This window comes from Phocoena sinus, chromosome 2, assembly GCF_008692025.1.
Source record: "Phocoena sinus isolate mPhoSin1 chromosome 2, mPhoSin1.pri, whole genome shotgun sequence".
NCBI lineage: Eukaryota > Metazoa > Chordata > Mammalia > Artiodactyla > Phocoenidae > Phocoena > Phocoena sinus.
The window spans coordinates 145,064,986-145,091,752 of NC_045764.1; the positions used below are offsets into that span (position 1 = coordinate 145,064,986).

At 52.8% G+C, this 26,767-nt stretch overlaps 1 protein-coding gene across 22 annotated transcripts in view; it reads right to left on the reverse strand.

The window, feature by feature from the left end:
- ACTN1 (actinin alpha 1) overlaps window positions 1-26,767 on the reverse strand; it is a 101,912-nt gene that overhangs the window by 43,929 nt on the left and 31,216 nt on the right. For 18 of the 22 annotated variants that reach the window (XR_004348274.1, XR_004348275.1, XM_032621255.1 and 15 more), the window contains exons 2-3: window positions 4,570-4,684; window positions 449-568 (exon numbers count right to left, since the gene is read on the reverse strand). Coding sequence is in view for 17 of the 22 variants with exons in the window: in XM_032621255.1 (XP_032477146.1) it covers window positions 449-568; window positions 4,570-4,684 (235 nt within the window). In the remaining 5 variants the exon portion in view is untranslated. Of the gene's footprint in view, window positions 1-448; window positions 569-4,149; window positions 4,219-4,569; window positions 4,685-26,767 lie in introns of all 22 variants that reach the window. The other 4 variants (XM_032621253.1, XM_032621254.1, XM_032621250.1 and 1 more) reach the window with 2 other exon arrangements.

The following is a 26,767-nucleotide window of genomic DNA, read 5'->3' on the forward strand; positions in this document are numbered from 1 at the left end:
CGCTGCTCTGCAGGGAAATGATATTAAAAATGTTCCTAAAGGCGTGTAGACAGCCATCCTGCAGGGGGCTGCCTCCACCCAGCCAGTGTCTGCACACTCTCCCCAGACCACAGAACTCTCTGCTTGGGACAGCGCAGTGCAGCCAGGCCCGTGGAAGAGGGAGGTGGCATTCCACACAGGTATATCCCACAGCGCTAGGATTCAGCGGAGGGGTTGCCAAGGTGCTGAGATTGGATGGAAAGTGCTGTTTTTACACGAAGGATCCACGGGGTCGACCAGATGGAGGTGCTGGGAGCCCTACTTCCAAATGCCCCCAGGGATGTCTAGAAGTGGGTGGGACCTAAGAGTGGGTCTAGGAGTCAGGCTGGAAAAGGCCAAAAGAACCAGGAAGTTGTGGGGTGGGGAGAATCCAACTCCGGGGGGGCAGCCAGGGGCAGGCCTTACTCACCTTCAGCTCCTATGGACACCAGCTTGACCCCCTTGCTGGCTATGAAGTCCAGGGCCTTGTTGACATTGGAGATCTTGTGCACCCTCATTTTGCCTCTCTCCGGCTTGGCCAAGCGTTCACCTGAACACAGACCGAGAGGGAGGGACAGGAAGTGAGATGCTGTTCTCCGACTTCTCAGGTCTAAACTGCTTGCAGCCACTCAACAAGTCGGTATCAAGCCCCTAACATATGCCAAAGACTTGGCTGTGTGCTGGGAATGTGGGGGTGCACAGAACAGTTTGCTGCCTTCATATACTTATGGTCCAGGAGGAGAGACAGATCTTCATCAGAGAAACACACAAATGAACAAGCAGCCAGAGGGTAAATGCTTAAAATAAATGCTTTAAAAGAGACACAGCAGAGGAGGGCAGGCAGGAGGGCGAAAGAGTTGTGAGGTGGTCAGGGGAGGCCTCTGAGTGGGAGGCAGCCTGGCCCAGACTGCATGGAATGGTGACCAAGGCAGAAGGAACAGCATATGCAAAGGCCCCGAACTCCTAGCCTAGATTGTTTTGGCCTGGGGGAGTGTTTGGGTCGCTCTAGAGTATTCTGGAAGAGTTCCCTGTGCTCTGCCAGAGTCCTCTCTCATTTGAGCACCGCTGCTCTTGTCCAGTTACTGCCTCCCAGGGGTACCCTCGGCTCAGCTCTGAGTCAATCCCCCACCGTCACTCCACAGCCACTCCCCCACCCCACCCCACCCCTCCAGCTTCCGCAGGGGAGCCCCTGCTGCTCAGGCTTTTCGTTCAGAAGCTGCCGGGAAACAGGTGTTGAGGAGCAGGTTCTCCAAACACCCTGTTAAGAGCATAGACCAGGGGTGTCCAGGGACCCCCTGAAACCATCTGAAAAATGCGTATGTACAACATGTGTGCCCATATGTGGGGAAGGGGCACACAGCATTCAGAGTCTCTAAGAGGTCAGGGACCCTAAAAGGCTGAGAACCACCATCCTAGGACCTGAAATTCAGGACCCTTGCACCTGCCACGGTCTCCAGCCCAGCCCAGCAGTGCCCTCCCCGCTCCATTCCGAGCACATCGACAGTCTGGCTGAGAGATCTCGAGGGGCAGGGTGGCCCTGATGCTGGGCCATGCCCACCCTGTCAGAGCGGCATTTCTCTGGGGGGCCTCCCAACTCCCCAGGGGGCCCCCCAGCTTCTAGAGAACAGAATTCCTGCCACAGATGTCATTTGGCCGAGCAGCTCCCAGGGAAGCACAGCTGGGTTTTTATTATTAAATCAAGACTTTCCGCTCACGGCTTTCCCAAGGCTGTGGCCATTGCCCCCATCTCTGGCAAGGAACCCTACCGCCCTCCTGAGCAGATGAGATGCCGAAGGGCTCCCCTCCGATAGGATGGATGGAGGCAACACCTCGTGCCCCCAGAAGGCTGCTCCCGCTAGAGCCCCAGCCCTTAGGTCCTGCTAAGCCTGAGTTCGCCAGCCAGCCCACCAGCCACGTACACTGGCTGGAACGGGGCTTCTCCAAGACAGTGGAGGCAGCAAGGATAGTGGTTCTGGGACTTCAATCAGTACAGAACCACCAGGAGGACCTGCTAACTGCAGACGTCCAGTCCCCTTCCCCTGCTTCCTGAGTTTCTGATTTAGGAGGTCTGGGGTGTGGGCTGGGAACCTGCATGTGGCCAAGCAGTCCTGCTGATTCTGCTGGGTGGTCCAGGGACCACACTCAGAGGACCTCTGCAGGGAGCACCCTCTTCCTTTCTCCTGTTATCCTACCCATCTCCAGAAACGCTCAAGGAGGAAAAGGCAACATCTCGGTGACTCAATCTCTCCCCGCCCCACAGATGTGCACAGGCCGGCCCGTTCAGTGAGAGTATCTGGTGGGTATGCGGAAAAGTCCAGCAGGCAGTCAGTCACTCTAATATTTGTTGAGCATCACCTACATGCCAAGTACAGGTCTAAGCACTTGGGATACAGATGAGACTGTCCCCACCCCAAGGGGCTCAGTGAGCAGTGGGGAGAAAACACATGAGCCAAAAATGATCCTGCTGCATGGCAAATGACACACTAGAGGAATCAACAGCCTGTTCTAGGAGCCCAGAGGAGGGCAGCCACTCACAGCACGAGTGGGGGTGGGGGGTGGGGGGCGGTGGTAGTCAGGGAAGCCTTCCTGGAGGAAACGCCTAAGCTGAGTTTTGAAGAATGAAAAAGAACAATGCCTGGTTTGTTTAAACTAAGAAATGTTGGAAGAGAGGTCGGGAAAGACACTCTAAAAAGCAGAGGAAAACATATGGCAGTTCCTAAAAAAATTAAATATAGAATTACTCTAGGACCCAGCAATTCCACTTCTGGGTACATACGCAAGAGAACTGAAAGCACAGACTTGAACAGATATCTGTACACCATGTTCTTAGCGGCATTATTCACAATAGCCAAAAGGTGGAAACGACTCAAGTGTGAATTGACAGATGACTTAATAAACAAAATGTGGGATATATATACACGACGGAATATTATTTGGCCTTAAAAAGGAAGGAAATTCTCATACATGCTACTTCATGGAGGAACTATGAGGACATTATGCTAAATGAAATAAGCCAGTCACAAAAGGACAAATACTATGATTCCACTAATACGAGGAACCTAGAACAGAATCTGTGAATCAAGTTCACAGAGACAGAAAGCAGAATGGTGGTGGGCAGGGGCTGCGGCAGGGAGAAGGGAATGGGGAGTTGGCATTGAATGGTATGGAGCCACAGTGCTGAAAAAGTCTGGAGACGGATGGTGGTGATGGTTGCACAGCAATGTGAATGTACTTAATGCCTCTGTGTACATTTTAAAACGATCAAAATGGTAAATTTTATGTTACGTATATCTTACCACACACACACACGCCCCACCCCACCCCACAGATTTCACCTGCAATGAAAATATTTTCAAGTATGGGGAGTCGGGGAAGGCAGTCGGAACTTGTGCAAAAGCACAGAAAACAGAGAGCGTGCCATCTGGGGAGGACTGCGTGTGCCCCCAATGTGGCAGAGGGTCTGAAGTCTGACACATTTTTGGGAATAGTTAGTTGAAAACAAAGCAGGTGCCAGCTCATGAAGGATCCTGCTAGCTATGCTAAGGAATGTGGGCTGCAGGCGCAAAGCCCCAGAGAGGCAATGAAAAGTTTCAAGCAGGGAACAGCGTGACCATATTTGGGCCGTTGGATGGACCCTCTGGATGCGTGTGGGTAACGGAGGGCGGTGGGAAGGGAGAAGCTGGGAGGAGGGGTCAAAGGCCTCTGGACATTATCTAGGTGACAGCTGACGCAGGCGCACTGACACCGTGAGGTAGCAGAGGTAAAAGAAGGATAATAGAAGGAAACAGAATGAATGAAACTTGAATGCCAAACAGCAAAGGCATTGAACCCTGGGGCACATGTGGGGGAAGATGCCCAGTGCGATTCAGTATTTAAAAGGAGGCTCCAGGGAGAAGGCTGGACTGAGACTAGCCTAGGACTGGCGGCAAAGTGGAAGGTAAAGTGAAGAAAGCAGCCAAGATCCTCCAGTGCATAAGCCAAGGCTAGAATCTCGGAACCTCCAACCTTTAAGGGATGATGGAGGAAAGGTATTCATAAGAAAGAGGAGATATGCATTGGAGAGGAGCTGTCCCTCCAGATATCTGGACACCCAAATTCCAAGCTGGGGGCTGGATAAGGGACTGGAATCACCTGGATATAGGTAGCAGTGGAGCCAGTGTTTGGAGATGGTCAGCCATGGTTGCTTTCTTGACCAGAGTCCTAGCATTTGGAGAAGAGACCTCAGAGACCATCCTTCAAACCCCTCTTTATGCAAATGAGGATGCGGAGGCAGAAAGGCGGTGACTTGTCCGAGGGCACACAGGTAGTTGGCAGCAGGGCCAGGACCAAACTCAGTCTCCTGGTCTGAATTCACACGTCACCCCCAACTTTTTTCAAGACACCCAAAGCTAGCCATAACCAAGGACAGAGCAGACGCAGAGGTGTCAGGGCAGCATCCCCAAAGTGGCAGAACCCAGTGGGCAGTGCCTGATCCTGGGCCACGGAGGCCCCGCCCATCTGGCATCACCGCACCTCTGCTCTGGCTCTCCCAAGGCCAGTGGTCCAGCTCACCTGAGATGACCTCCAGCAGTAGCATTAGCTTCAGGCCATCCCGGAAGTCCTCCTCGATGTTCTCGATCTGCGTCCCTGCCTTCCGGAGGTGGGAGTTGCACCATGCTGTAAACGTCTGCGCAAAGGAAAGAAGAGCAAGTGGTCAGTCTCTCCCACAGGCCACATGGTCTCTGAGGCCCTTAGGACCCGTCTGTCTCACGCCCTTTTTCCAGTTGTTCTGTATAAGGTGTTGGGCAGGCTGGTGTTGTCATCCTTGTTGGTCAAGACATCTAACCATAAAGGGTGAGAAACCCACACAGCAGAGCCCCTAAAACCTCTCAGCGTGGCTGTTCTGCAGTCTCCTTCACCTTATCGCAGGGCAACAGCTGAGGGGCCGCCCTGCAGGGCCAGTGGCATGGGTGGGCACCTTCCTTTAACAGCTCCCCTCCCAACCTTCTTCCCAAAACATCATCCCCACCCACACTGAGAAGTGGCACAATTCCATTCTTAGCAGTTCACCTCTTAGATTATAAGGCTTAGTTTCGATCTTCACAGTTACAAGGTCGAGTACCCCAGGGGTAAAGTATTAAGCCTCATTAACACCTTACGGTAAATAAGTTTATTAAATCCTTGTCCATTTGGCAGCTAGCTAAAGGAAAATTATTCAGTTTTGTTGAGGACAGAGTTCAGAGGGGCAGTGTCAGAATAAAGAGAGAGAAGTAAGTACCCCCATGGTGTATGTGTGTGTATTTGGGGTGGGAGGTGAAGGCATCTTAGTGCAAAAGTAAGAGCAAGAATTTCAAAAAGGGACTGTCAGAAGACTAAATGAAAGACCATCGGCGCTGTAATTTTCTGATCTGTGGGGAGAGAGCAGCAACCTTGAAGCTTCTGTATTAAGCCGACCATCAAGCGGGCCAAGCTATCCTGCGCCAACAGCACCCTCTGGTGGCTCCCACAAGGAACAGGGTGACTCAACAAACATGAGAAATAAACAGCATGCACTTCCATTTCGCTCGCCCATCCAAACAGAACTTGGGCAAGTGTCTCTCCCCAGCTGTCACAAACAGAGAGAAGAGCTCTCTTACTTTAGATCCAATCTATTCCTTGGCAACTCAAGACTCCTCTGCACCAAATGGTACTCTCAACTACATGGGGGCTCAAAAGCCAACCTTCAGTCCCCCACAGCAGGGCCAGCCAGCTCTCTCCCCACCTGTCCTGCAAAGTGGCAATGGTGACAGTGTTATTTCTCGTAACAGCAGCAACCACCCTGGAAATACTCCCCCTCTTCGGAAAGGTCACCAGACTCATGACCCGACCACCACGTCCTCTTGCCCTGGGGAACTCCAAAGTGAAGTGGCAATAAATGGGCAGGAGAAGGGGGCAGTGCCACAGCAGTGAGTACTGGGGAGAAGAAATGGCCATGTAGGCTTATAAACCAACAGTTGACGAGCCTGTGGGCAAGAAGGCGAGACAGCATCCCACACGAGGTGGGGACAGGGGGCCGCACTATGACACCCCTCCAACACTGGGCTTCATTCTTAAATCGTATCTCACTAGAAACTCAGCAACACAGGGTACTTCTCTCTCCCTGCAAACACAGCTCCACTCTGTAGGCCAGCCCACACCCACGACAGACAAGAGGGATGTGCGTGTGCTGTCCCAAAGCTTTCGTAAGCCTGGCACACAGCTTGGGGGTGGGCAGGGGACATACACTGATTCCTCAGCCTGGAGTGTCCTTTATGTCATGCTTGGCTAACTCACACTCTTCTTCTAAGACTGGGCTAAGATATCACCTCCTCCAGAAAGCTTTCCTGATAGCCACCCGCCACATTGGGCTGATGTGTGAGCCCACGGCACCCTGCAACCCCTCTTTATCATTGCCCGTATCCCACTGCATGGTGGCCACCGGTCAGCTTCACACCTGGACTCACCCTAAAGTCTTGGGGCACAGAGTCATAGATGCAGCAGTGAACAAAATAACACAATTCCTTGCCCTGTGCAATGGACATTCTAGTGGATGTAAAAGTGAGAACGGATGCAAAGTGGGAGGGTCCTGGAAGATCCAACCACACCCGGATGGTATCAGTGCAGGGGGGTGATGGGCCAAACAGCGCTCTCAGAGACCCTCTGGAAGAGGAAGACAGCTCAGAGGAAAGGGGATGAAGCAGGGCAAGAAAGAGTATCTACCAGGTCCCCTTCCTCTCGTGTTGGCATTGCAAACCTAGCAGGGGATAAGAGGCTACTTAGTTTTTATTTTCACTGTGCTGTCAATTTTTTGATGTAAAATTTTTTTATTAAAGAATGTTTAAATCTTTAAAATAAATATGAATTTGTTTGTAGTTCCTTATTCTCTCCCAGCTGTCACGTGCCTGTATATGCACTTCTGCCCGGGTGTCATCACACTGTGCGTTGATGGAGGGGGGTGGTCATTTATCACCATCTTGCATTTCCACAGCACGTTACTCTCATCTCCCTCCCAGGCCCACACTCAGCTTCTGCCTGGGGTTTTCTGCTGACTTGGCAGGAAGTGGGTCACCCCAGAAGCTCAAAGGGATAGTTTTCAGGTCCAGTGGGGCCGGGGTCCTGGTGGGAATCCCCAGACCCCCGCAGCTGGAGGGGCTGTGAAATCTCACTGTTTACCACCCAGTCATGGAGAGGGGATGGGGTGAGAGAAAGGAGGAAGAGGCCACGTGGGTAAAAAGGTACCACTTTTGCAAGAGGAAAAGTGCTGTTGAAAGCAGCCAGCCCCATTTCCTGGAGAAGCCAGTCCCAGAGCCCTGGAGGCTGACACGCACCTGTATTCGCTCAGACTCCCCACACAAAGCCCTGCCTCTGAGGCCTCAGGGGCTGCACTTGGTTAAAACCCCAAGCCCCCTTCCCGGCCCCTACAGGTGGCTGCTATGAAGGGGCCTCTGCCACCTCCCCAGCAAGCAGCTCAAAGCTCAGGTCATGGAGGAAAGGGTAACTCAGTGATTAAGAACATGCACTTGGGGGGACACCAGATCCGGTTCAGCGCTCAGACCCACTCTTTACCAGTCTGCAGGTGAGACCTGCCGACTCACCTCCCTAAACCTCGGGTCCCTTAGCAGCAAAACAGGGATAGTAACAGCACGCTATAAAAGTCAGGCGGATTAACTAGAAAATATTTATAAAGTGCCTACCACGTAACACGAGCTCCATAAATGGTAGAAGGGAGGAGAAAAGCTAGCTCCCCTGGAAGCTCCGGGGGAAGGAGCTCAGAGGACTCGGTCCCCCAGGCTCCCAGCCCACACCCTTCCCCCAGCCTCCAGCCACTAAGCTCCATCCTGGGTTCCACCCCGGCACATGCTGCGCTGTGTTCCCAAGATGACAGCTTGTGTCTGGGGACTCTTTTTCTTTGAACAGGTGCTGATGTGTTACGCGGAGGGGGCTCAAGTTGCGGTATGGGGGCAGAAAGCCTGTGACTTTGACCATGGCCTTGTGGATCCCCAGCAGAGGAGGCTGACGGGGCCTGAGAGGGGAGGCAGCAGGGTCAGGAGCGAGGTCCTCCACGTACACCGCACAGCCACGCTCTCTCCTCCGGCACAGGCAGGCCCTAGACTTGAAGCCTGAGCTCCCACATTATGACAGAGGGGGATACCTGCCCCTTAGCAGGAGGAAAAGCGAACCGCCACAAGGGATGCCCATGGCTAGAGACCCTGGCCCCATGGCCTCCAGCCCAGATGCCCCAGCATGGTGGGCAGTGCTACCCCAGCAGGGTTACGGTCCAGCCTCATTCAAATAAAGGGCAGGTAGCATCTTGTTGCCTCACTCCCAACCAGGCCCTGCCCTATCCGATCTTCCGCTTGCCCCAAGAGCCCCGTCAGGGGATCCTTGCTGTGGCTCACTGCCTAAGGAGATAGGAGGAACTGATGGTCCTTCCGTAGACCCACTCTTGCAGAATGAGCTCGGGTGTGCAGACAGGTCTCAGGAAAAAGGGCCTGGGCACCATGCTGGAAATGCTCCCAGAGCTACACTGAGGGCTAGCTTAGCTCTCTTCTCAGCAGCCTCTCTCCGCACTTCACCTACCTCCAGCCCCACTGCACAGCCTCGGAAGGCCCTGGACAGAGAGGGAGGGGCTGGCAGAGAACCCAGACTCCAGTTCAACTTCTCACTGACCTTGAAGCATCTACCCATGTTTAATCTGGCATAAAGGTGATTTTAAGGAGACACAGTTTAACTATCCAGTACTGTAGCCCAAGGTTACAAATGAGCCAGGCCAGGCTCCAACCCAACAGGGGGTGAGGGAGTACAGGACACTTGAGCTGGGCCAAGGTCCATGGAGTTGATGGAGAGAGAAGCATCTTTGTCTACCTTCTCTGTGGGTCTCACAGTCCCGCTTTCACACAGAATCCTCTAAGGGCTTTCTATTATATCTTTAACAAGTATCATATCCATATATTTCCTTTTTTTTTGGCTGCCGCAAGTGGCTTACAGGATCTTAGTTCCCCAACCAGGGATCAAACCCAGGCCCCAGGCACTGGAAGCACCGAATCCTAACCACTGGACCACCGGGGAATTCCCTATATTTCCTTTAAAATGTGCTGAGAAGGCAAGTGTCTTTTGAGAACACGTTCTCCCTGCTCCCCAGCTCATATGCACTAGAATGCGACTCCAGCCACACAGGCCTCTTTGAGCCTCAGTTCTCACACTGTCAACTAGAGACAACAGCACCTTCCAGGCAGGACTGCAATGAAGATTAAATAATAATATAGTGTATTTTACCACAACCGAAAAAACTAGGAAAAATGATAATGTTAACATATTAATATTGTTAATTTATATTAATAATGATAATATAATATTAATGTGTTTGAAATACATTAAGTGTGTAAGAAGTAGTCACTACCGTCATCATTATTATCTAAATTTTAGATTCTAAAAGGTGTCTGAATAATCACTCAGCTGGGATCTGGGGTACAGAGGATTACCCCATAAGCATGACACAGGTGCTGAGCTTTTGAAGTCAAGTGGCATTCAGAGTCTTGACCTTGGTGGGAGGAGGGAGTGGTTAAAACACAAGATGCTGAGCACAGGAAGATCACAGGACTGGCTTAAGATCACTCCACAGAGGGAATTCCCTGGCAGTCCAGTGGTTAGGACTCCGTGCTTTCACTGCTAAGGGCACGAGTTCAACCCCTGGTTGGGGAACTAAGATCCCACAAGCCGCAAGGTGTGGCCAAAATCTTTTTTTTTATTTCTTTAATTTAAAAATAAAAATCACTCCACAGAGCAAGAATCCAAAAGCCTGGAAGGATTCAATCACTCTGAAGAAGACAAGGCAAACCCCAGTCCATCAGCTTCTAGCCAGGTGGTAGGTAACCTTGGGCAAGTGAGTCAACATGGCTCTGCCTTAGTCTGTAAAGTGGGGTAATGACAGCATGGGGTTGGTGGAGAATTCAATAAGATAACCCACTTAAAACACGGAAAAGGGGCTTCCCTGGTGGCGCAGTGGTTGAAAGTCCGCCTGCCGATGCAGGGGGCACGGGTTCGTGCCCCCGTCTGGGAAGATCCCACATGCCGCGGAGCGGCTGGGCCCGTGGGCCATGGCTGCTGAGCCTGTGCGTCTGGAGCCTGTGCTCCGCAACGGGAGGGGCCACAACAGTGAGAGGCCCGTGTACCGCAAAAAAAAAAAAAAAAAAAAAACAAACACGGAAAAGAAGGTCTGGAACACAGTGCCTGCTCCATAATTACCTATCATTACTGGTACCACAATAATTAGAGATAACTATTACAAGTTCATGCTGTCCAACACATGTCATCAAAGAATGTTAGAGCTGGAAGAGATGCTTGGCACACCTGAGCCAAAACCCTCCCTTTACAACTGAGGACACATGGACCAGAGAGGGTGAGTGACTTGTCCCAGGCCACAGAGCTGGGTATGTTCACAACCTGGCCTCCTTCCTTACTCCCAGTCCCGTATACTTTTCTGCTCCACCAGGATGACGTGGATTTCAGGTGCAGGTGTGCGTGGGGTGCTAGAAGGGAACAGCAGAACCAAGGGTAGACAGGTGGGCTGAATCTTGTGGCATGTCACTGAAAAACAGGTCACTGTGAAGTGAAAACACCACCCAGAGGGAACCTGGGTGACTCCGGTCAGCACTGGCACAGACAGTCTTGAGTTGATGGACCATCAACTGGCATGGGATGGGCAGCTTCTCTGGAGGCAGCGTGATGGAGAGAGGCAAAGGGAGCATAGCCCCGAGGCAGGTAGCTGGTTGTCCAGAGGTGGGAGATCGTTCTGGATGGTAAGCAGATCAGAAACATGTCTTTGAGGAGAATTCTGGGAACTGGGGCTCTTTGACCAGGAAGAGAGAAGAGTGGACTCAGGGACTCATCCTAAATATCTGAAAGACCCTCCCATGGACAAGCGAATAAACTTGTTGAGTGCAGCCCCGGGCAGAACAAGGCAGGCAGTAATGGTGAGGAACGTGGATTCTAGAGCAAGATTCACCTGGATCTAATCCCATCTCTGGCCCTGAGTAAACTTGGGCAAGTGATGTCACTTCTCCAACCCTCAATCTCCACATCTGTAAAATGGGTATAATAATAGAACCTGCCTCGAAGGGTGGTGTGGATCAGTGCAGCAACACATGGCAAGTGCTAAGTACAATCACCCACACATAAGGCTCAATAAATGGTAGCTACTATTATTAGGATCAAGGATAGGAAGCTGCAGGGAAGACTAGAGTTCAATGTAATAAAGAACAGACCAAACACTGGGTATACACTGCATTACCCACCAAAGGCACGTGTTTGCTGAGGGTGCTGGGAGAGGATTCAAGCTCCCCCTGGAGGCTGAGCTAAGTAGGTCCCTTATAATGCTGATTCTTCGAGAGCCCAAGGTAGCCCTTGAAAAGTTGGGTTAGAGATGTGTTTGAAGAGTTCAGTTAGACCAAGAGTCACACACTCAAATGTCTGAGCAGGGTTTCTCAACCTCAATACCATTGATATTTTGGGTTAGTTACTTCTTTGTTAAGGGTTTGGGGCCCGTCTTATGCATCATAGATAGGATGGTTAGCAGCATTCCTGGACCCTACCCACTAAATGCAGGTAACATCCTCCACCTCAAGTTGTGACAACCAAAAATCACCCCTGGTTGAGACTCTAGTCTGGAGAAGACAAGCATATACGCCATTAATAATAATCATAATAATAACGGCAGTACCTAACATCTGTTGAGTACTTGCTCTTGCTAGACCCTCTTCTGAGGGCTTTACCCCCTGTAACTCAGTCTTCAAAACTACATTACAAGGCAGGTGCTATTATTTTCCCCGTTTTACAGATGAGAAAACTAAGCCACAAGAGGTTTAATAAAAGGCCAAAGGGGAAAGTGTATGGAAAGTGGGACTGGCGAGCGCCCTTGCCTCCATGTGCGCTCATGGATTTCTCTTGAAACAGTGGCCTTCTCGGGCTATCCTTTGGGGTTCCACTCAGGAGAGCAACATGGGCACAGAGAACTGGTCCCGAGCATACACGGTGATAATGGCAGTTAGAACACAATCTCGGTATCAGGGCAGGTGTGGTGAGGGGACGGGAGGCGTCTCTCCTTGGCTCATATGGGAACGTGCGTCCTCAGGTGCCAGACCTCCAATGAAAAGGAGCCAGAAATCTGGACTTTGATGTGAGTCTTCTCATTTTTTTTTTTTTTTTTTTAATAAATTTATTTATTTATTTTTGGCTGTATTGGGTTTTCGTTTCTGTGCGAGGGCTTTCTCTAGTTGTGGCAAGCGGGGGCCACTCTTTATCGCGGTGCGCGGCCCTCTCAGTGTCGCGGCCTCTCCCGTTGCGGAGCACAGGCTCCAGACGCGCAGGCTCAGCAGTCGTGGCTCACGGGCGCGGTTGCTCCGTGGCACGTGGGATCTTCCCAGACCAGGGCTCGAACCCATATCCCCTGCATTGGCAGGCAGATTCTCAACCACTACGCCGTCAGGGAAGCCCGAGTCTTCTCATTTTTAAATGCTGGTCCAACTTAAAAATAAGACAGCCCCTCAAAAGATAGGGGCAGGCTAAATCTGAATTAAGACTGACGGGGTCTCTGGTTCCACAGTGGGAAAACGTGAAAACTTTCTAAGTCTCCTAACAAAAGAGTCACCACACAGGAACGAATGGTGTGTTAACGCGAGCAGACAGCTGTGCCCAGCACGGTTCACATTCCTCGCAGACGGCCACCGGCATCTGCCATCGGGGAATCTGCAGGCAAAAACTGAGAGAACTTTCCGCGAGGGGCCACAGGAGCTCTCCTCGTTTGGGCTGATCAAGGACCCACCCCTGTCACCAGGGACGACAACCAGATGTGCGTCCCCCCATACACACACACACGTGCACACACACCACCATGTTTTGTGAGTTCAAACGAAGGTACCAATTTTCATTTATTACATCTGCAAAAATAAGTTTCTGCTAATTCCCATCAGAGGGTGGGTACGGTGGCCAAGCCGCAACACGTCACAGCAGGCACGTCACAGCAGGTTGGCTGATTCAGTACAACTCCGGTGGAAGGCAACCCGCCGAGGGGAGCTAAAACGGGCGTAACCTTTAGCCTAATGCTGGGACACTATCCTGGGTAAATATCGCTCAAGAAAGAGAAGGTTCATGGGCACAAAGACATCCTCGCCAGCATTACCGGAGAGGGAACAATTAGAAATAGCCCCAAATTCTATTAATAAAGTATTAGTTAAATAAATTATGGTTCATCCACTTAATGGAACACTAGATGGCCAAAATGATGGGTTCTGAAACTATACATTATTATGGGAAAAGGCTGATATGTAATTACCAAGAACGCAGGATACAAAACTGTATGTACCACAGGCTTAAAACCATGTGAGCGATCACAGGAACGAGAGAAAACGATGGAAACAAAACCCATCCTGACGCAAGCAGTGCCTGTGCTCCTGTAACTGAATTGCAATGACTTTCTTTCCTTGCCCAGCCGGCTGCAAATGTGATTGGCAATCCCCATCTCCTCCCTGCCCTTCTCCCTGCTAGCACTCCTCTGTGACGCGTACTCCCCTCAGCGCACAAGCCAGGCCATCCGCACCTGGCTGACCTCTCCATTGGTCCTGAGTAAACAAGACAACCCACCAGCAGCCAAAATGAGGCCGGCTCAGCGGGTGGGGGGAACAGCACTGCCACCTCACTGGCCACCAGGCCCCAGGCTCGCGGGCCGACCACACCTCTCCCAGGCACATCCTCCTGCTCCCCTGGGATCCTGACACTCGACACCAGCCCCGGTTCACTCCAGGGGAGTTACTGTTCAGAGCACAGGGGTCAGGAAACCTGGGCTCTGCCCTGGCTCAGCCAGGCATGCGTGTGACCGCATATGTATCACCTCAACCCCTTCCAGCTGTGTAACCCCAAATGAGTCCCGGACCCTGCAGGTCAGAGCCCAGCAACTCGTCCCATCGTAAACGTGCAAAGGTAAAAGACACAGCCAAGTAGCGCACCCAGGGTCAATCTTCAGCTCCCACGTAGGGCTGATTGCAGTGGATGGGCTCTGCTCCTTGTCAGAGGCCAATAAATCCCACAGGGGCGGTTTCACCTCAGTGGCTCAACACATGATCCGGGTTTCGGTCTCAAGACTGCCTACCCCTCACCAAAAGACACCTGTTATTAGTTTGCTGGACAGTCCATAAAAGCTTTGTGCCAGAATATCCCTGGAAGGACACACAGGACTTGGCACGGTGGCTGCCTCCAGGGAGGGGAGCTAGGAGGCTCCTGACAGGGGAGGGTGGGGCGTTTTCTTGTCACAGAATACCCTTTTGTTTCCTTTGAATTTTATACCGTGTGCAGTCATTATCTGTTAAAACAAACAAACAAAAAGGCATGCAAATCTAAGAAAAGTCTGTGTATATGTTTATCTGCTGAGTCAGACCTCTGGATGGGATAGAGGGAACTTCCCATTTCTCTGGGATTACTTGGGATGGAGGGGGTCAGGGCCCATGAATTCTCGGGGGGAAAAAACAAATGTTTTCAAATTTTAAAAGAACAGGAAGAGATGAAAAAGGAAAAATTCTTCCATCTATTTAAAAGAATTAGTAATAGAAGAAAATATCATACAGAGAAAGGGTTGTGAAAAACTTTGAAGTGCCTTGTCAGTGTAAACTATTATAAGTAAAGTCATAATTAGGGACCAGGACATGAAGATAAAGCAGCAGTTACACCCACGTGTCCACCCCAACAGACAGCAAACTGCTAACTGCGGGCGGAGATGAAGGGCAGTACCCCCTGGCCCAGTGGCCCAGAAAAACCCAAGCAAGTTTCTAAGCCTCTTGAAGGTGGTACAGGGCTTCCTGTACAAGCTGGCTTCTCATCGGATGACTTCCCCTCCCTGGAGTACAGCAACCAGGACCCTGGTCCTGGTCTAGGCTCATCAACTGAGAAATCAGTTCAGCGGCCCTGCGATCTCCACACCCTTTTGGGCGGGCGCCCTGCCATGGCTGTCAGTCACAGCCCACCCTCCTCTCCCACTCTTGGCCACCACACGCAAGCGTCAGGCCAGGGCCCCTTGAGAGCTCAGGGCCAAGGTCTCTGCAGCATTTGCTGGCCCGGGGGAGGTCACTGTGGACCAGCCAGGGAGCACTCTCTCTCCCTCAGGCCACCGTGGAGTCCCTCTGATCCCCGCACGTGGCCAGCCTGGCCAGGGCGTGGGCACTGGGTGGTTTGTCTAAGCAAAGGCCTGCCAGCAGTGATCTCAGATGCCCAGTGTTCCGGTAACGTAAATAGAAGTATCTGGTTAACTTATCAAGGGCTGGCTGCCAGCCTTTCAAAGCAAGCAGTCAGCTGGTTCACTCACAGATGAAAAGCAGAGTCCTCAAGAATATCTCCACCCAGATCTGTTTACTTTCCACCCCTGGGAGTGGTGCTGAACCACCAGGCGGTTTCCTCTGCTCTGAAAGGGCACCTCTCTAACCGCTGGCCCCCAAAACCATGCGAATGTTGGGGCCCTGGAAACTCAGAGGCAGGTGGCTGGAGGCTCCCAAAAGAGCTGGACTTTGTAACTGTTAAGAGCTGGGCCCCCGGCCTACACCTCTCATTAGCTCTGTCTCTTTGTACAGGGTTCTCAATCTCGGCCTCAGGATACCCATCTGTAAAATGGGGATAACAAGACCTATGACGGCACAGCATCAAAGAGGACCAAATTAGATCTCATGTACTTAGAGGCGGTCTGGTGCTCTGTTCACAACAGATGCTTAAAAAACGTTAATCCTGTCGGCCTTTGTCACTCAGTGGCTGTGTGGCTTTCATGAACCTGTCTAGGCCTCAATTACTTCATCTGACAAATGGGGCTACATAATATCACAAGTTCGTGGGGTTGTTGTCAGAATGAGGGCAATGGAAGCAAAATAGCCAGCCGTCAGAAAAGGGCAGGAGCCTCATAACTGTCCTCTGTCCTACTGCTCTCACTTCCTATTCCCTTTCTATTCAATCGAAATTAATCATTCACAGAGCCCTACAAGTGGGAAGAAAGAGGTCTGTTATTTCTCTCCTACTGACTGATGAGGAAACCCTGAGACCAGCCCCTGGCCAGGGTGAGAACAGGAGTGGGAGGAACAGGGGCCTGTGCTTTCGGTTCATGTCCACCTGCAGCCCGTTTCGGGAGACACAGCACCAGATGCCCGGAGGGTCGCCAAGGCCACAAGGCCAAAGCACAGGTGGCCAAATGGCTCATTCTAGGAGGTGATTTGACCTAATGACCACACCCTGGTGGGAGAGAGGAGAGCTGCCAGCCCCTCCGCGAGGCCCAGGCACCCCTTCTCACCAAGGCCCTTGGAAAGCACCCCAGTGCCTTCCCGCAGGTGCAGGCAGAAGCTGGAGCTCCTGAGAGAATTCAGGGCCGTTTTAAAAGTCAGGTGGCACCAGATTCCAGTGAAGAAACAAGGACTGTCCTCTCGGCTCCTGGCCAAGGAGCATGTGCTGCCCCCACCGGTCTGCCACCATCCACAGCCTGGCCTCTCCTGGGGACCAAAGAGCCACAGCAATGGTCCAGCCCTCGGCAGGCTCTGTCACTATGGCCTTTGGGATCCTGGACTTGCTGAGCCTCAGTCTCCACATCAGTAAGACAAAGACAAAAAAGAGTGTCTACCCCGTGCGGCTATCCTGAGGGAGGGTTGTGTGAGCTAAAACAGAAGGCTTAGCCCGGTGCCAGATGCAGACTAAGTGCTCACTGGATGTTAAAAACCCAAAAATGTATCTACAGGGGCAGAAATAGAGTAGTGGTAGCTTAGGGCTGGCGGGGGTGTGATAGCTAAGGGGGATGGGGTTTCTTTTAGAAGTGATGAAAATGATCTAAAATTGACTGCAGTAATGGCCGCACATATCTGTGACTATGCTAAAAACTTCACATTGTACACTTTAAATGGGTGAATTGTACAGTACGTGAATTATATCTCAATAAAGCTATTATTAAAAAAAAAAAAAAACTAAAATATTCCAGAACCCCACTAAGTCTTTTATCAAGGGGTTTTTGTTTTGTTTTGTTTACCCATTTGGCCCACTGGCAAGAAACCAGGCTCAAAGGCAGGCCCCAGACCCTCGCTCTCTCCAGGTACTGAGGTAACTGAGACCAAGATTCCAAGGTGGGAGGTCTGGTCTCATCTTTGGGCATATGTAGCACTCGAGCCAGGCCTGAACTTGCGGGCTTTAGGTGCCACTGGCCTTGTCGATGCTTCCCTAGGGAGTGGTTACTCTGAAGAGCAGGTCCCGCCCCAGGACATCTGCTTAACCATCAAAGGCCTGTTGGCTCCTCCTAGGCACACTTGACACTACTTACAGAGGCCAGTGTGAGAACAGCCTGCTCCCCACTGCCGACCCCAAGGTTGGTCCTGCCTATGACACCTCCCCCATGTCTGGAGTCAGATCCTGGCCCTTGTGGGTCTGACAGCACACAGGTCTTGTGGGCTGCAGCTCACAGGAACGGCCCACACATTCCTTCCCCAAAGAAGGAAAAGTCATTCACATGTGAGGTCATCTGGTTTTTCTGGCACAATGCTGAGAGCCACGGGCCACTCAACCCCACAGAGAACTTCCCCGCATGACAAGAATCTGGCCCAGCCTGGTATTCATAAAGTATGGGGAGCTGTGGTCTGGCTGCCTTGAGCATCTAACCTGACTTCTCTGTATGGTTGAGCTGTGACCCTCAACTTCACAGCCCGAAGCCTCGATAGTCTCATCTGCGAAATGGGAATAATCAATCTGCCCCCTCCTGGGGTTATGGGAAGAATCAAATAGCACAATACCTGACTTATAGTGGGGGCTCAAAAAGTAAAATCAAGTACAGCTAGCTCCCCTCCTCTCGCCAGGGTCATTTCTACTGAGCATGATTTGCTGACTGGGAACAAGGGTCCTGCCTAGGCTCCAAGCCCCCCATGTGGCCTCTCCAGAGGCCAAACCATTATTACAAATTTGCAAGAAGGAAAGAGACACTGCTTGGATAAAGAAAATTTCCAGGTCTCTTCTCTGTGTCCCCGAATAACCTGCTGGACTGGAGCTTCTGTTCTGGCCTGTCCCACAGTCCACTGCTGGGACCCCTGCCCTCTCGAGGCATCTCCTCTGGCACAGTGCTGGGAACTCTGACCCCCGTGGTGGCCACTGTCACCAGGCTTGCAGCTGGAGGCAGCGGAGATATCAGCTCTATCAAATGCTTTCAGGGACTTGGGAGGGGTTCCTGGAGGCCCCAGACCCAGTAGGGACATACACTGTACCTCTTAGAGTGGGCATGAAACCCATGAAGAGAAGCCAAGGCCCAAAGTCTGTGCTTACACTGACTGGCCCAATGACACAAGCGCAGGGCAGAAAAAATAAAGGAGAAAAAGGAGAGCAGAATAGCTCCATGTGGTGGTTCTCAGACTTGAAGGTGCATCAAAATCACCTGGAGGGCTCGTTAAAACAGATCTATGAATCCCCCCAGATTTCTGATTCCATAGTTCTGGACAGGCAGAGAAATTGCATTTCCCACAAGAATCCAGGTGGTACAGATGCTGCTGGTCCAGAGATCCCACTGAGGACCACGGTTACAAGGATGGGTTTAGGCGCAGACGACTGACTTGGATGTGATCTGTGTCTGCCACTTAGTAACACTGGGACCTGAGCAAGTTCTTGACCTTTCTGAACCTCTGTCTTCTCACCTATAAAAGGGGTTAATACCTATCTCACTGGGGTATTAAGGGGTTTCAATGAGCTAACATTTGCAAAAAGCCAAGCACATGGTAAGTTGTTAATGATATCTAGAGTTCATTATTAAAATACAAGAAAGAAACGAAAAAGGATGCTCACGGAAAGGAGTGAGAGAGAAATACTTGGGGCCCATGGAATTGCCCATGTGTACTAAGTGGTCACCTGGCACCATCCTGGGGTTATAGAGGTCGCCTTCATCCCCAGTGTGTGCTTGAGTCTGGGTCAGCATGCACCAGCTGGCACTGTGCTCCAGCGTTCCCTGGCCCTAGGCTCCTTGACCCAATCAAGGACATAAGCTCAATAGGACGACCTCAGCCCAGACCCCATGCCAGTGCTACGATGTCATCCACCTCCCTCCCGAGGGACCGCCACATGACCTCACACCGGAATGCAGGAAGACTCGCAGCCTCCCAAAGGAAAGGTCAAAGCTCCAGGGAACCCAGAGCCTTCAGGATGCCAGAGCGGAAGCAGAAGGCAGGCAGCAGGAGGCACAACCTCAGAATCCAGCAGCTGTGTAAGCATCGCCAGCCACAAGGAATCCCACGAGTGATGTGCACTCTGGGTGGGGGCGGGGAGGTTGGGGCATTAACAGACTCCCTATAAACCGCCACTCCCTGGGGAGTGGGGGGCTTTCTGCAGAGAACCTCCATGACTCTCAGCCATGACAGCAATCACCCCATGCCTAAGAGGAAGTTTCTGGTTCCAGGAACTCTGAATGGAGGAAGGGAACAGAGAGGCCTGGCATTTAAGAGTTCCTCCTTAGTTGCATATAAAACAATAATTTGGGGCTTCCCTGGTGGCGCAGTGGTTGAGAGTCCACCTGCCGATGCAGGGGACACGGGTTCGTGCCCCGGTCCGGGAAGATCCCACATGCCGCGGAGCGGCTGGGCCCGTGAACCGTGGCCGCTGGGCCTGCGCGTCCTGAGCCTGTGCTCCGCAACGGGAGAGGCCACAGCAGTGAGAGGCCTGCGTACCGCAAAAAACAAAAACAAAACAATAATTTGTCCTTTACGCCTAAGAGACTGGTAAACAATTAGAGAGGTGATTACCCCAAATGTCGCTGTGGTTGAGGAATCCAGCAGCCCTCATGCCTGGCTGGAAGGGTGGGCTGTGCAGCCATGCTGGAGAGCAAGCCAGCACGACATCATGAAATTCATCACGTACCTGCCCAACAAGCCACCCGGGAAATCTCCTCTCAACGAAATCCTCACATGGTGAACCCGGGGGTCCATGGGAGAATGTTCATCGTTCCGTTATCTGTGTTGGCAGGGAAGGGGTTGGGGACCCCCTATGTGCCCATCGTAGTGAGACTGTGGGGTGAAACGTGATGGACGCACAGTGGCCTCACGTGGGTGGACCCACAAGTGGGCCATGAGCTGAGGGGCCTCATTAAGCCAATTCTCTTCACCTGAGGTCCAGGAAAATAAAGTTTCTTCTCCCAAAATACAGACACAGATCAGCACATTATAGAGCGGCACAGAAACCCCAAAACCCTTTTCTGAAGGAATCACAGGCAACCTGTGGGCCATGAAAATCCCCACCCAGGCCCAGGCGGACGTGGCCCAACACCGTCCCTGCACCCCCAGCCTCCAGTAAGACCCATCAGCGACCTGGGGCGTCGGCAGCCCAGCGCAGCGGGCCTGCTGGCCAGGTGGCTGACCAACACCTCAGCACGGCCAGCCCGGCTCAAGGGACAGGGCACCAGGGGAATCAGGAGCAGGGAGCAGAGGCTAAGGAATAGAAACATGTCTGTGGAAACTTCCTCATTTCCAGAAGGATGGGAAGAAGTGCAGCTGTAGGCAGATCTGGCCAACTAACTGCTGGGATGGGGTGGGACACGGGGCTCCTGTCTGTGGGTGAGTGTGTTCACAGCCTCCTGGGAGCTTGGAGATCCACACCCGTTCTGTCTCCCAGCACCGGGCTTAAGCTCAGAAAGTGTGCGGTGAGTGGGAGAGGGGGCCGCAGAGAACACGGGCTGCCCAAGGGCACCGCAGCCTCCCCCTAACCTTGTTCCAGAGGAAGGTACCGTGTTAAGCCCTCAACTCCAAGATGGGGACACGGAAGGCAAAGTGGACCTCTGGGAGCCCCAAGGGGAGGGGAAGAGAGAAGGAATAAGATCTTGGAGTTGCTCAAAGACGTGGGCTGTTATCACCACTGGGTGAGGCATGCACCATCTCAGCAAATCCACTCAACAATCCTGCGTTAGGGGAGGAAAGCGAGGGTGAGTGGAAGCAACCTTCCTAGCCACACAGCTAGTGAGAGGCAGAGCTGAGATCTGAACTGGGGTCCACAGGATGCCAATGTATGGGCCCTTTCCACTATGCTGGGGGCTGCGGCTCTTCCAGGTAAGCCTTCCACCTTTGCTCAGGCTGGAGAGTAACGAGGAATCGGCCAGCACCAGTCCCAGGTCTGCCGAGAACCACACGGGGACGTGTGCAGCTAGCTGTCCCCAAGCAGTCCCTGGGCCTGGACTGGGGAGGGCAGCCCAGGACACTGGGTGAGAATCACGCCAGCACTCATATCCAGCCATGCGAGAAGGTCCTGGACCTTGTGGCTCCCTAGAGATTCAGAATGGGCCAGGCAACTCTTTCTCCTAAGTCTCAGTTTTGGGGAGGTGGAAAGAGGGTTTGAACTCTTGTCTCTTTTGGCTTTCCAAACACAAGGCCCGTTGAGAGAGGTCATGAATAATTATAGGGGCAGCCAAGTCAGGGGGTGTGTATGCCAGGGCGTGGGCAACCGGCTTGTTTGGGCTTGGATTGGCTCGATGGCAGCAGCTTCCCTCCAGGCAGGCCACTGCCCATGCTCCTGACCCACGCAGGCTCCAGGCTCCTGCCAGTAAGCAGGAGAAGGTACATCCATTCATTCGTTCATTCACTCACTCATTCAGTAAATTCTTACTAGGCACTCACTGTGTCAGGAACTGGGGTCACATTTTGGGCAAGTAAAGACACAGTCCCTTATTTATTAACTTTTTAAAAATTTATTTTATTTATTCTTTTTTTTGGCTGTGTTGGGTCTTCGTTGCTGGGTGCGGGCTTTCTCTAGTTGAGGCGAGCGGGGGCTACTCTTCATTGTGGTGCGCAGGCTTCTCACTGCGGTGGCTTCTCTTGCTGTGGGGCACGGGTTCCAGGCACACAGGCTTCAGGAGTTGTAGCACATGGGCTCAGTAGTTGTGGCTCACGGGCTCTAGAGCACAGGCTCAGCAGTTGTGGCGCACGGGCTTAGTTGCTCCGCGGCATGTGGGATCTTCCCGGACCAGGGCTCGAACCCATGTCCCCTGCATTGGCAGGTGGATCGTTAACCACTGCGCCACCAGGGAAGCCCAAGACATAGTCCCTTAAATCAAGGACCCTGTGGTCTAACAAGGATGACAAATGGTTAATCAAAAACTCTTATCAGTAAGTATATATTTGCAAGCCGAGCTTCACTGCATACAGGAAAAGTTCTGAAGGCATGAGGCTAAAACGGGTCCCTAACCTGGTCCAGGGTGTATGTCTGACCACTACTTTGAGGAAGTCAGTGAATTTTTAAAGCTGAGGAATTTTAATTAGATGAAGAGATTGTAAATGTGAAAGGGGGACCACAAAGTTTATCATCCAAACTGGGGCACTTGTAAACAAAGGTAGGCGCTGTTAATAAATACATCAGAACAACAGGTGCAAACCGAGATGGACGGTACCCAACGCACGTGTGTGGGGTCCGGGATGGTCGGGAGGGTGGTGCCGCCCAAGCAGAGGAAAGAAAATATCAGAGGCCCCAGGGGTCAGGGACGAAGAAGGCCTGCTCAAGCCACTGGAAAATGGCCACTGGGGCTGGTGCAGGAGGAGAAGAGAGGGGTGCCAGAGGTCAGCATTACCGCAGGGGCGTGGGGTCCCATAGGATGTTAGGACGGTGTCTCCTGAGAACAATAGGAGAGGTTTTATTTGATTTCAGCTGAGGGTTGAGGGGTGGGGGTAGGGTGGATGCAGGAATCAGGTACTAGTTTACACATAATTACACCTGCATCTTGGAAAGAGACTCCTAATTGCACCACGACGAGCAGATCAGAGGTGGGCCAAAATGGCAGCGGAGACCAGTCAGAGGGCCGCGCAAAGGTCCAGGCAAGAGACAAAGGTGGCTTAGACCAGGGAGGTGGTGGCGGGGACAGAGAAGTGGGTGGACCCAAGAGATACTCAGGGAGGGAGGGAGGGAGGGATCAGAGGTCACACCCAGGTTTTGGACCCGAGCCAACCGAGGAAGGGGGTATGGGTGAAGGTGCCATCCACTGAAACGCGGCTCCCTGCCCGCCAGACACCTACAGCACTCACCACAGTTACAGAAGAAGGCCCCCAGTCCTCAGCCTGACAATCTAATTTGAAGGTCTGCGCAGAAGGACTTCAGAGGCCAGGGATGCCCTCCCCAGCTCACTGTCCCAAGTGCTCTGTCAGTATTAACACAATTAATCCCCCCAGCCACCTTATGAGGTAGGTGCTATCATTAATCCCATTCTACAGAGGAAAAAACTGAGATGGAGAGACGCTCACAAGGTCACATCACACAGTAGCCAGAGGAGCCAGAGAACCGGGCGCAGAGCCCAGGCTCCTAGCCCCGGGCTCGGTCAGCCTGGCTCTCCTCCCTCGGGCCCCTCCCAAGGGCCCAGCAGCAAGTCACGTCACGTGCACCAGCCCGGGGCGGGGCTCTTCCTCTCACACTGCGCACCAGCCCGCCTCACCCCAGCCCAGTCGGATCACCCTCCGGGGGTGCACCCAGGCAGAAGCAGCTCCCGAAGGCCCCAGGTAGAAGTGACGTCGCTGTGCAGTCAGGGCAGCCCACCTCGGCCTGGAACACCCTAACGGAGCAATTCCAGTGCCTCCCACCCACCCTCCCCAAGCCTCTCCACCAACACTGGGAGAAAATCAGCCTGAAAGCATCATTAAGAGCCACTTAAGGGGAAACTGGAAAGGGGGGTGGTATACAGAGGACCTAAACTAGTTTTCCTTTAATGGACCAGGCCAACCTTGGGAATAAGGAAGCAGGGAGACAGTGGGCCCCTGTACCTGGCACGGCCAGCTGGCCTTGGCCACGCCCGTTCCTCTCTCCCTGCACACGCCGCCTTCCACCATCTGAGCAGGGGAGCCAGCCCTGCCTGTGCTTCTAGAAGGCTTCCCAGACCTAACCATAAAAGGAGGGGAAAGGAGGGAGAAGTAGACCTACCTGCACAAAGGACTTCCAGGACTCCGCCAACAGCCCCGGGAAGGTGCTCGGGCACCTGACCCAGGCCACCCCCTAACCTCCTTATACCTGCTGACTCCCAGTGGCTCTGGGACAAAGCCCATGCTTATCATGCTCACCTGGGCCCTGATTTTCAGAAGGCACACCTGGGGAAGTATCTTAGTGGGGGAAGGGCTCCAGCCCAACACCCTACACCACTGTCCCTGTGGCTGGTCTCTGCAGGCCTCTCACAACGGGCAGCAGAAGGGCACCACTGGTGCCCCTCTGCCACCACTGCAGCCTTGTTACTCACCTCTTTCCTGTCACCCCATTTCTCTCCATCCCCCACCCTTTCCATGCTTTGCTAGAATGTCTGCAGGCACAACGGACACACAGCACTGGGAGATCTGAGTTCTAATTCTGTTTCCACCATGAGGGAACCAGTGGCTCAGACCACCACCACCTCGGGTCTGTCCCTTAAACTTCACCATCTCACCTATAAAATCTCCCATTTTGCGTGCAGCCACACCTGCCTCAGACCTGCCTCAGTGGCCTCTTGTGAAGATCAGATGATACAGCCACCGGAGGGCAATCTGAGGGAGGCGAGTTTTCCCGAGTTGGCCTACTGATAAAACATGATGAAAATACAGACCCCAAACCGACAAGCGCCATTCTGGTTCAGAAGTTCTGGGTTGACGGCCGAGAATCGGTATTTAACAAGTAACAGGTACTCGGGTGAATCCTAGAATCAGGCGAGTTTGGGCAACTCTGGGCTGTGGAAACGAACAGGAAGTCTTTACCACCTTGCCTTCTGGGTAGAGAAGGGAAAGAAGAGTTTGTGAAAGGGCTCCTTGGCTTTGGGCTCGCTTCCAAAATAACAAGCCCTGCCCCCGCTTAGGGAGCCCACCAGGCGCAGGACACCATCATCTCCTTTAGTCCTGGCAGTGATCCCGCAAGACAGACTGCCTTCTTTTTTTTTTTTTTTTTTTGCGGTACGCAGGCCTCTCACTGTTGTGGCCTCTCCCATTGCGGAGCATGGGCTCCGGATGCGCAGGCTCAGCGGTCATGGCTCACGGGCCCAGGCGCTCCGCGGCATGTGGGGTCTTCCCAGACCGGGGCACGAACCCGTGTCCCCTGCATCGGCAGGCGGACTCTCAACCACTGCGCCACCAGGGAAGCCCTGCCTTCTTTTTATAGATGAGGAAACTGAGGCTCAGAAGGAGGACCTGTTCAAGGACACAGCTAGTAAGATGGCAGAGCTTCCCTCACCCCAGAACTGGCAGCTCCGAGGCCGGGCTTTTCCCAACACCCCGAAGCCTCTGCAGGATGAACTCTCCTGCAGGGAGGGGCAGAAAGGAGCCAGCAGCTCCAAGCGGAATTCGCAATCCTGTTCCTTCCCCAGAGCCTAGACAGGACCCATGCGTGGGTGGTCCCAACCACCCTATCCTGCAGGAGAAAGGAAAGCTCTACTGCATGGCGGTGGAGGCTGCTATTTCCTGTCCTCAAATATGAGGGAGACAGGGGTCCTGGAACCTGCAATCTACAAAGGTAGGTAGGACCCCCCCTAAGAAACAGTCATACAGCAACCACGGCAGGGGCAGTTCCGAGCCAGACCTCCTGGTGCTGGGGAGCGGGGCTCCAAGAAGGCCTGGCAGGGAAGGGTGCTGAGATCAGAAGACATGTCACATCTGGAATGAAGCCCAAGGCACCCCGGACCCCTTCTTCCCCCCAACACACAATCCCTGCTCAGCGAGCAGCAGCCAGCCCCACGAGGGCTCTGAGCAACTGCGGACTCCCTGGAGAGGAAGCAGTTTCCTCCTGCAGACAGCATCACACGACCCCTTCCTCCTCTCACCCAGTCTCTCCAGGGACCAGACAACCGAGAAGCAGAGGGAGAGCACCATATCCTAAAACCTCGCCTTCCTGCAGAGTCCTCACCCAGGCCTGGCAGCTGATGACGTCTCTCCCACTTAGAGGGCACAACAATGACACAGCTGACATTTAGTGACACTTACCAAGCACTTTGTACTGATTATCACATTTACTCTTCACAACAAGAGGTAGATTTTTTTTTTTTTTTTGGCTGTGTTGGGTCGTCGTTGCTGCACGCCGGCTTTCTCTAGTTGCAGGGAGCGGGGGCTACTCTTCATTGAGGTGCACAGGCTTCTCATTGCGGTGGCTTCTCGTTGTGGAGCACAGGCTCTAGGCGCGCGGGCTTCAGTAGTTGTGGAGCACAGGCTTAGCTGCTCCACGGCATGTGGGATCTTCCCGGAGCAGGGCTCAAACCTGTGTCCCTCGCATTGGCAGGTGGATTCTTAACCACTGCGCCGTCAGGGAAGCCCTAAGAGGTAGATTTTGATCCCCGTTTTTAGAGATGGAAAAACTGAGGCTCCGGAAGGTTAAGTAACTCAGTTGGCAAAGAGCAGGCCTCAAACCCCAAACCAGGAGTTCCCTAACCAAATTCCAAATTCTTTCCACTTTCTCTCACTGAGCATCCACTAAGTATAGGGCACTAGACCAGTGACTACTAGAACAAGAGAGGGCCCAGCTCTCAGGAAGCCATGGCCAAGCTGACAGATAACTACACACCCCACCAGTGAGACACAGACTGAGCACCCAGGGGAACGATACACAGATCCCTGCAGGGGGCAGGTAGGCGGCACGTGGTGGAGGTCCATTCCAGACAGCAAGCAGCAACCAGTTTGCTCTGCGGTGTGAGATAGTGGTCGACTGTGGGTAGAGCAGGGAGCAGGAGAGGAGAGCCTGCTCTGTTAGCAAGAAATAGACCTTTTCTCCAAAGGCAGCTAGGAAGTGTTGCATTAGTCTCTGGAAC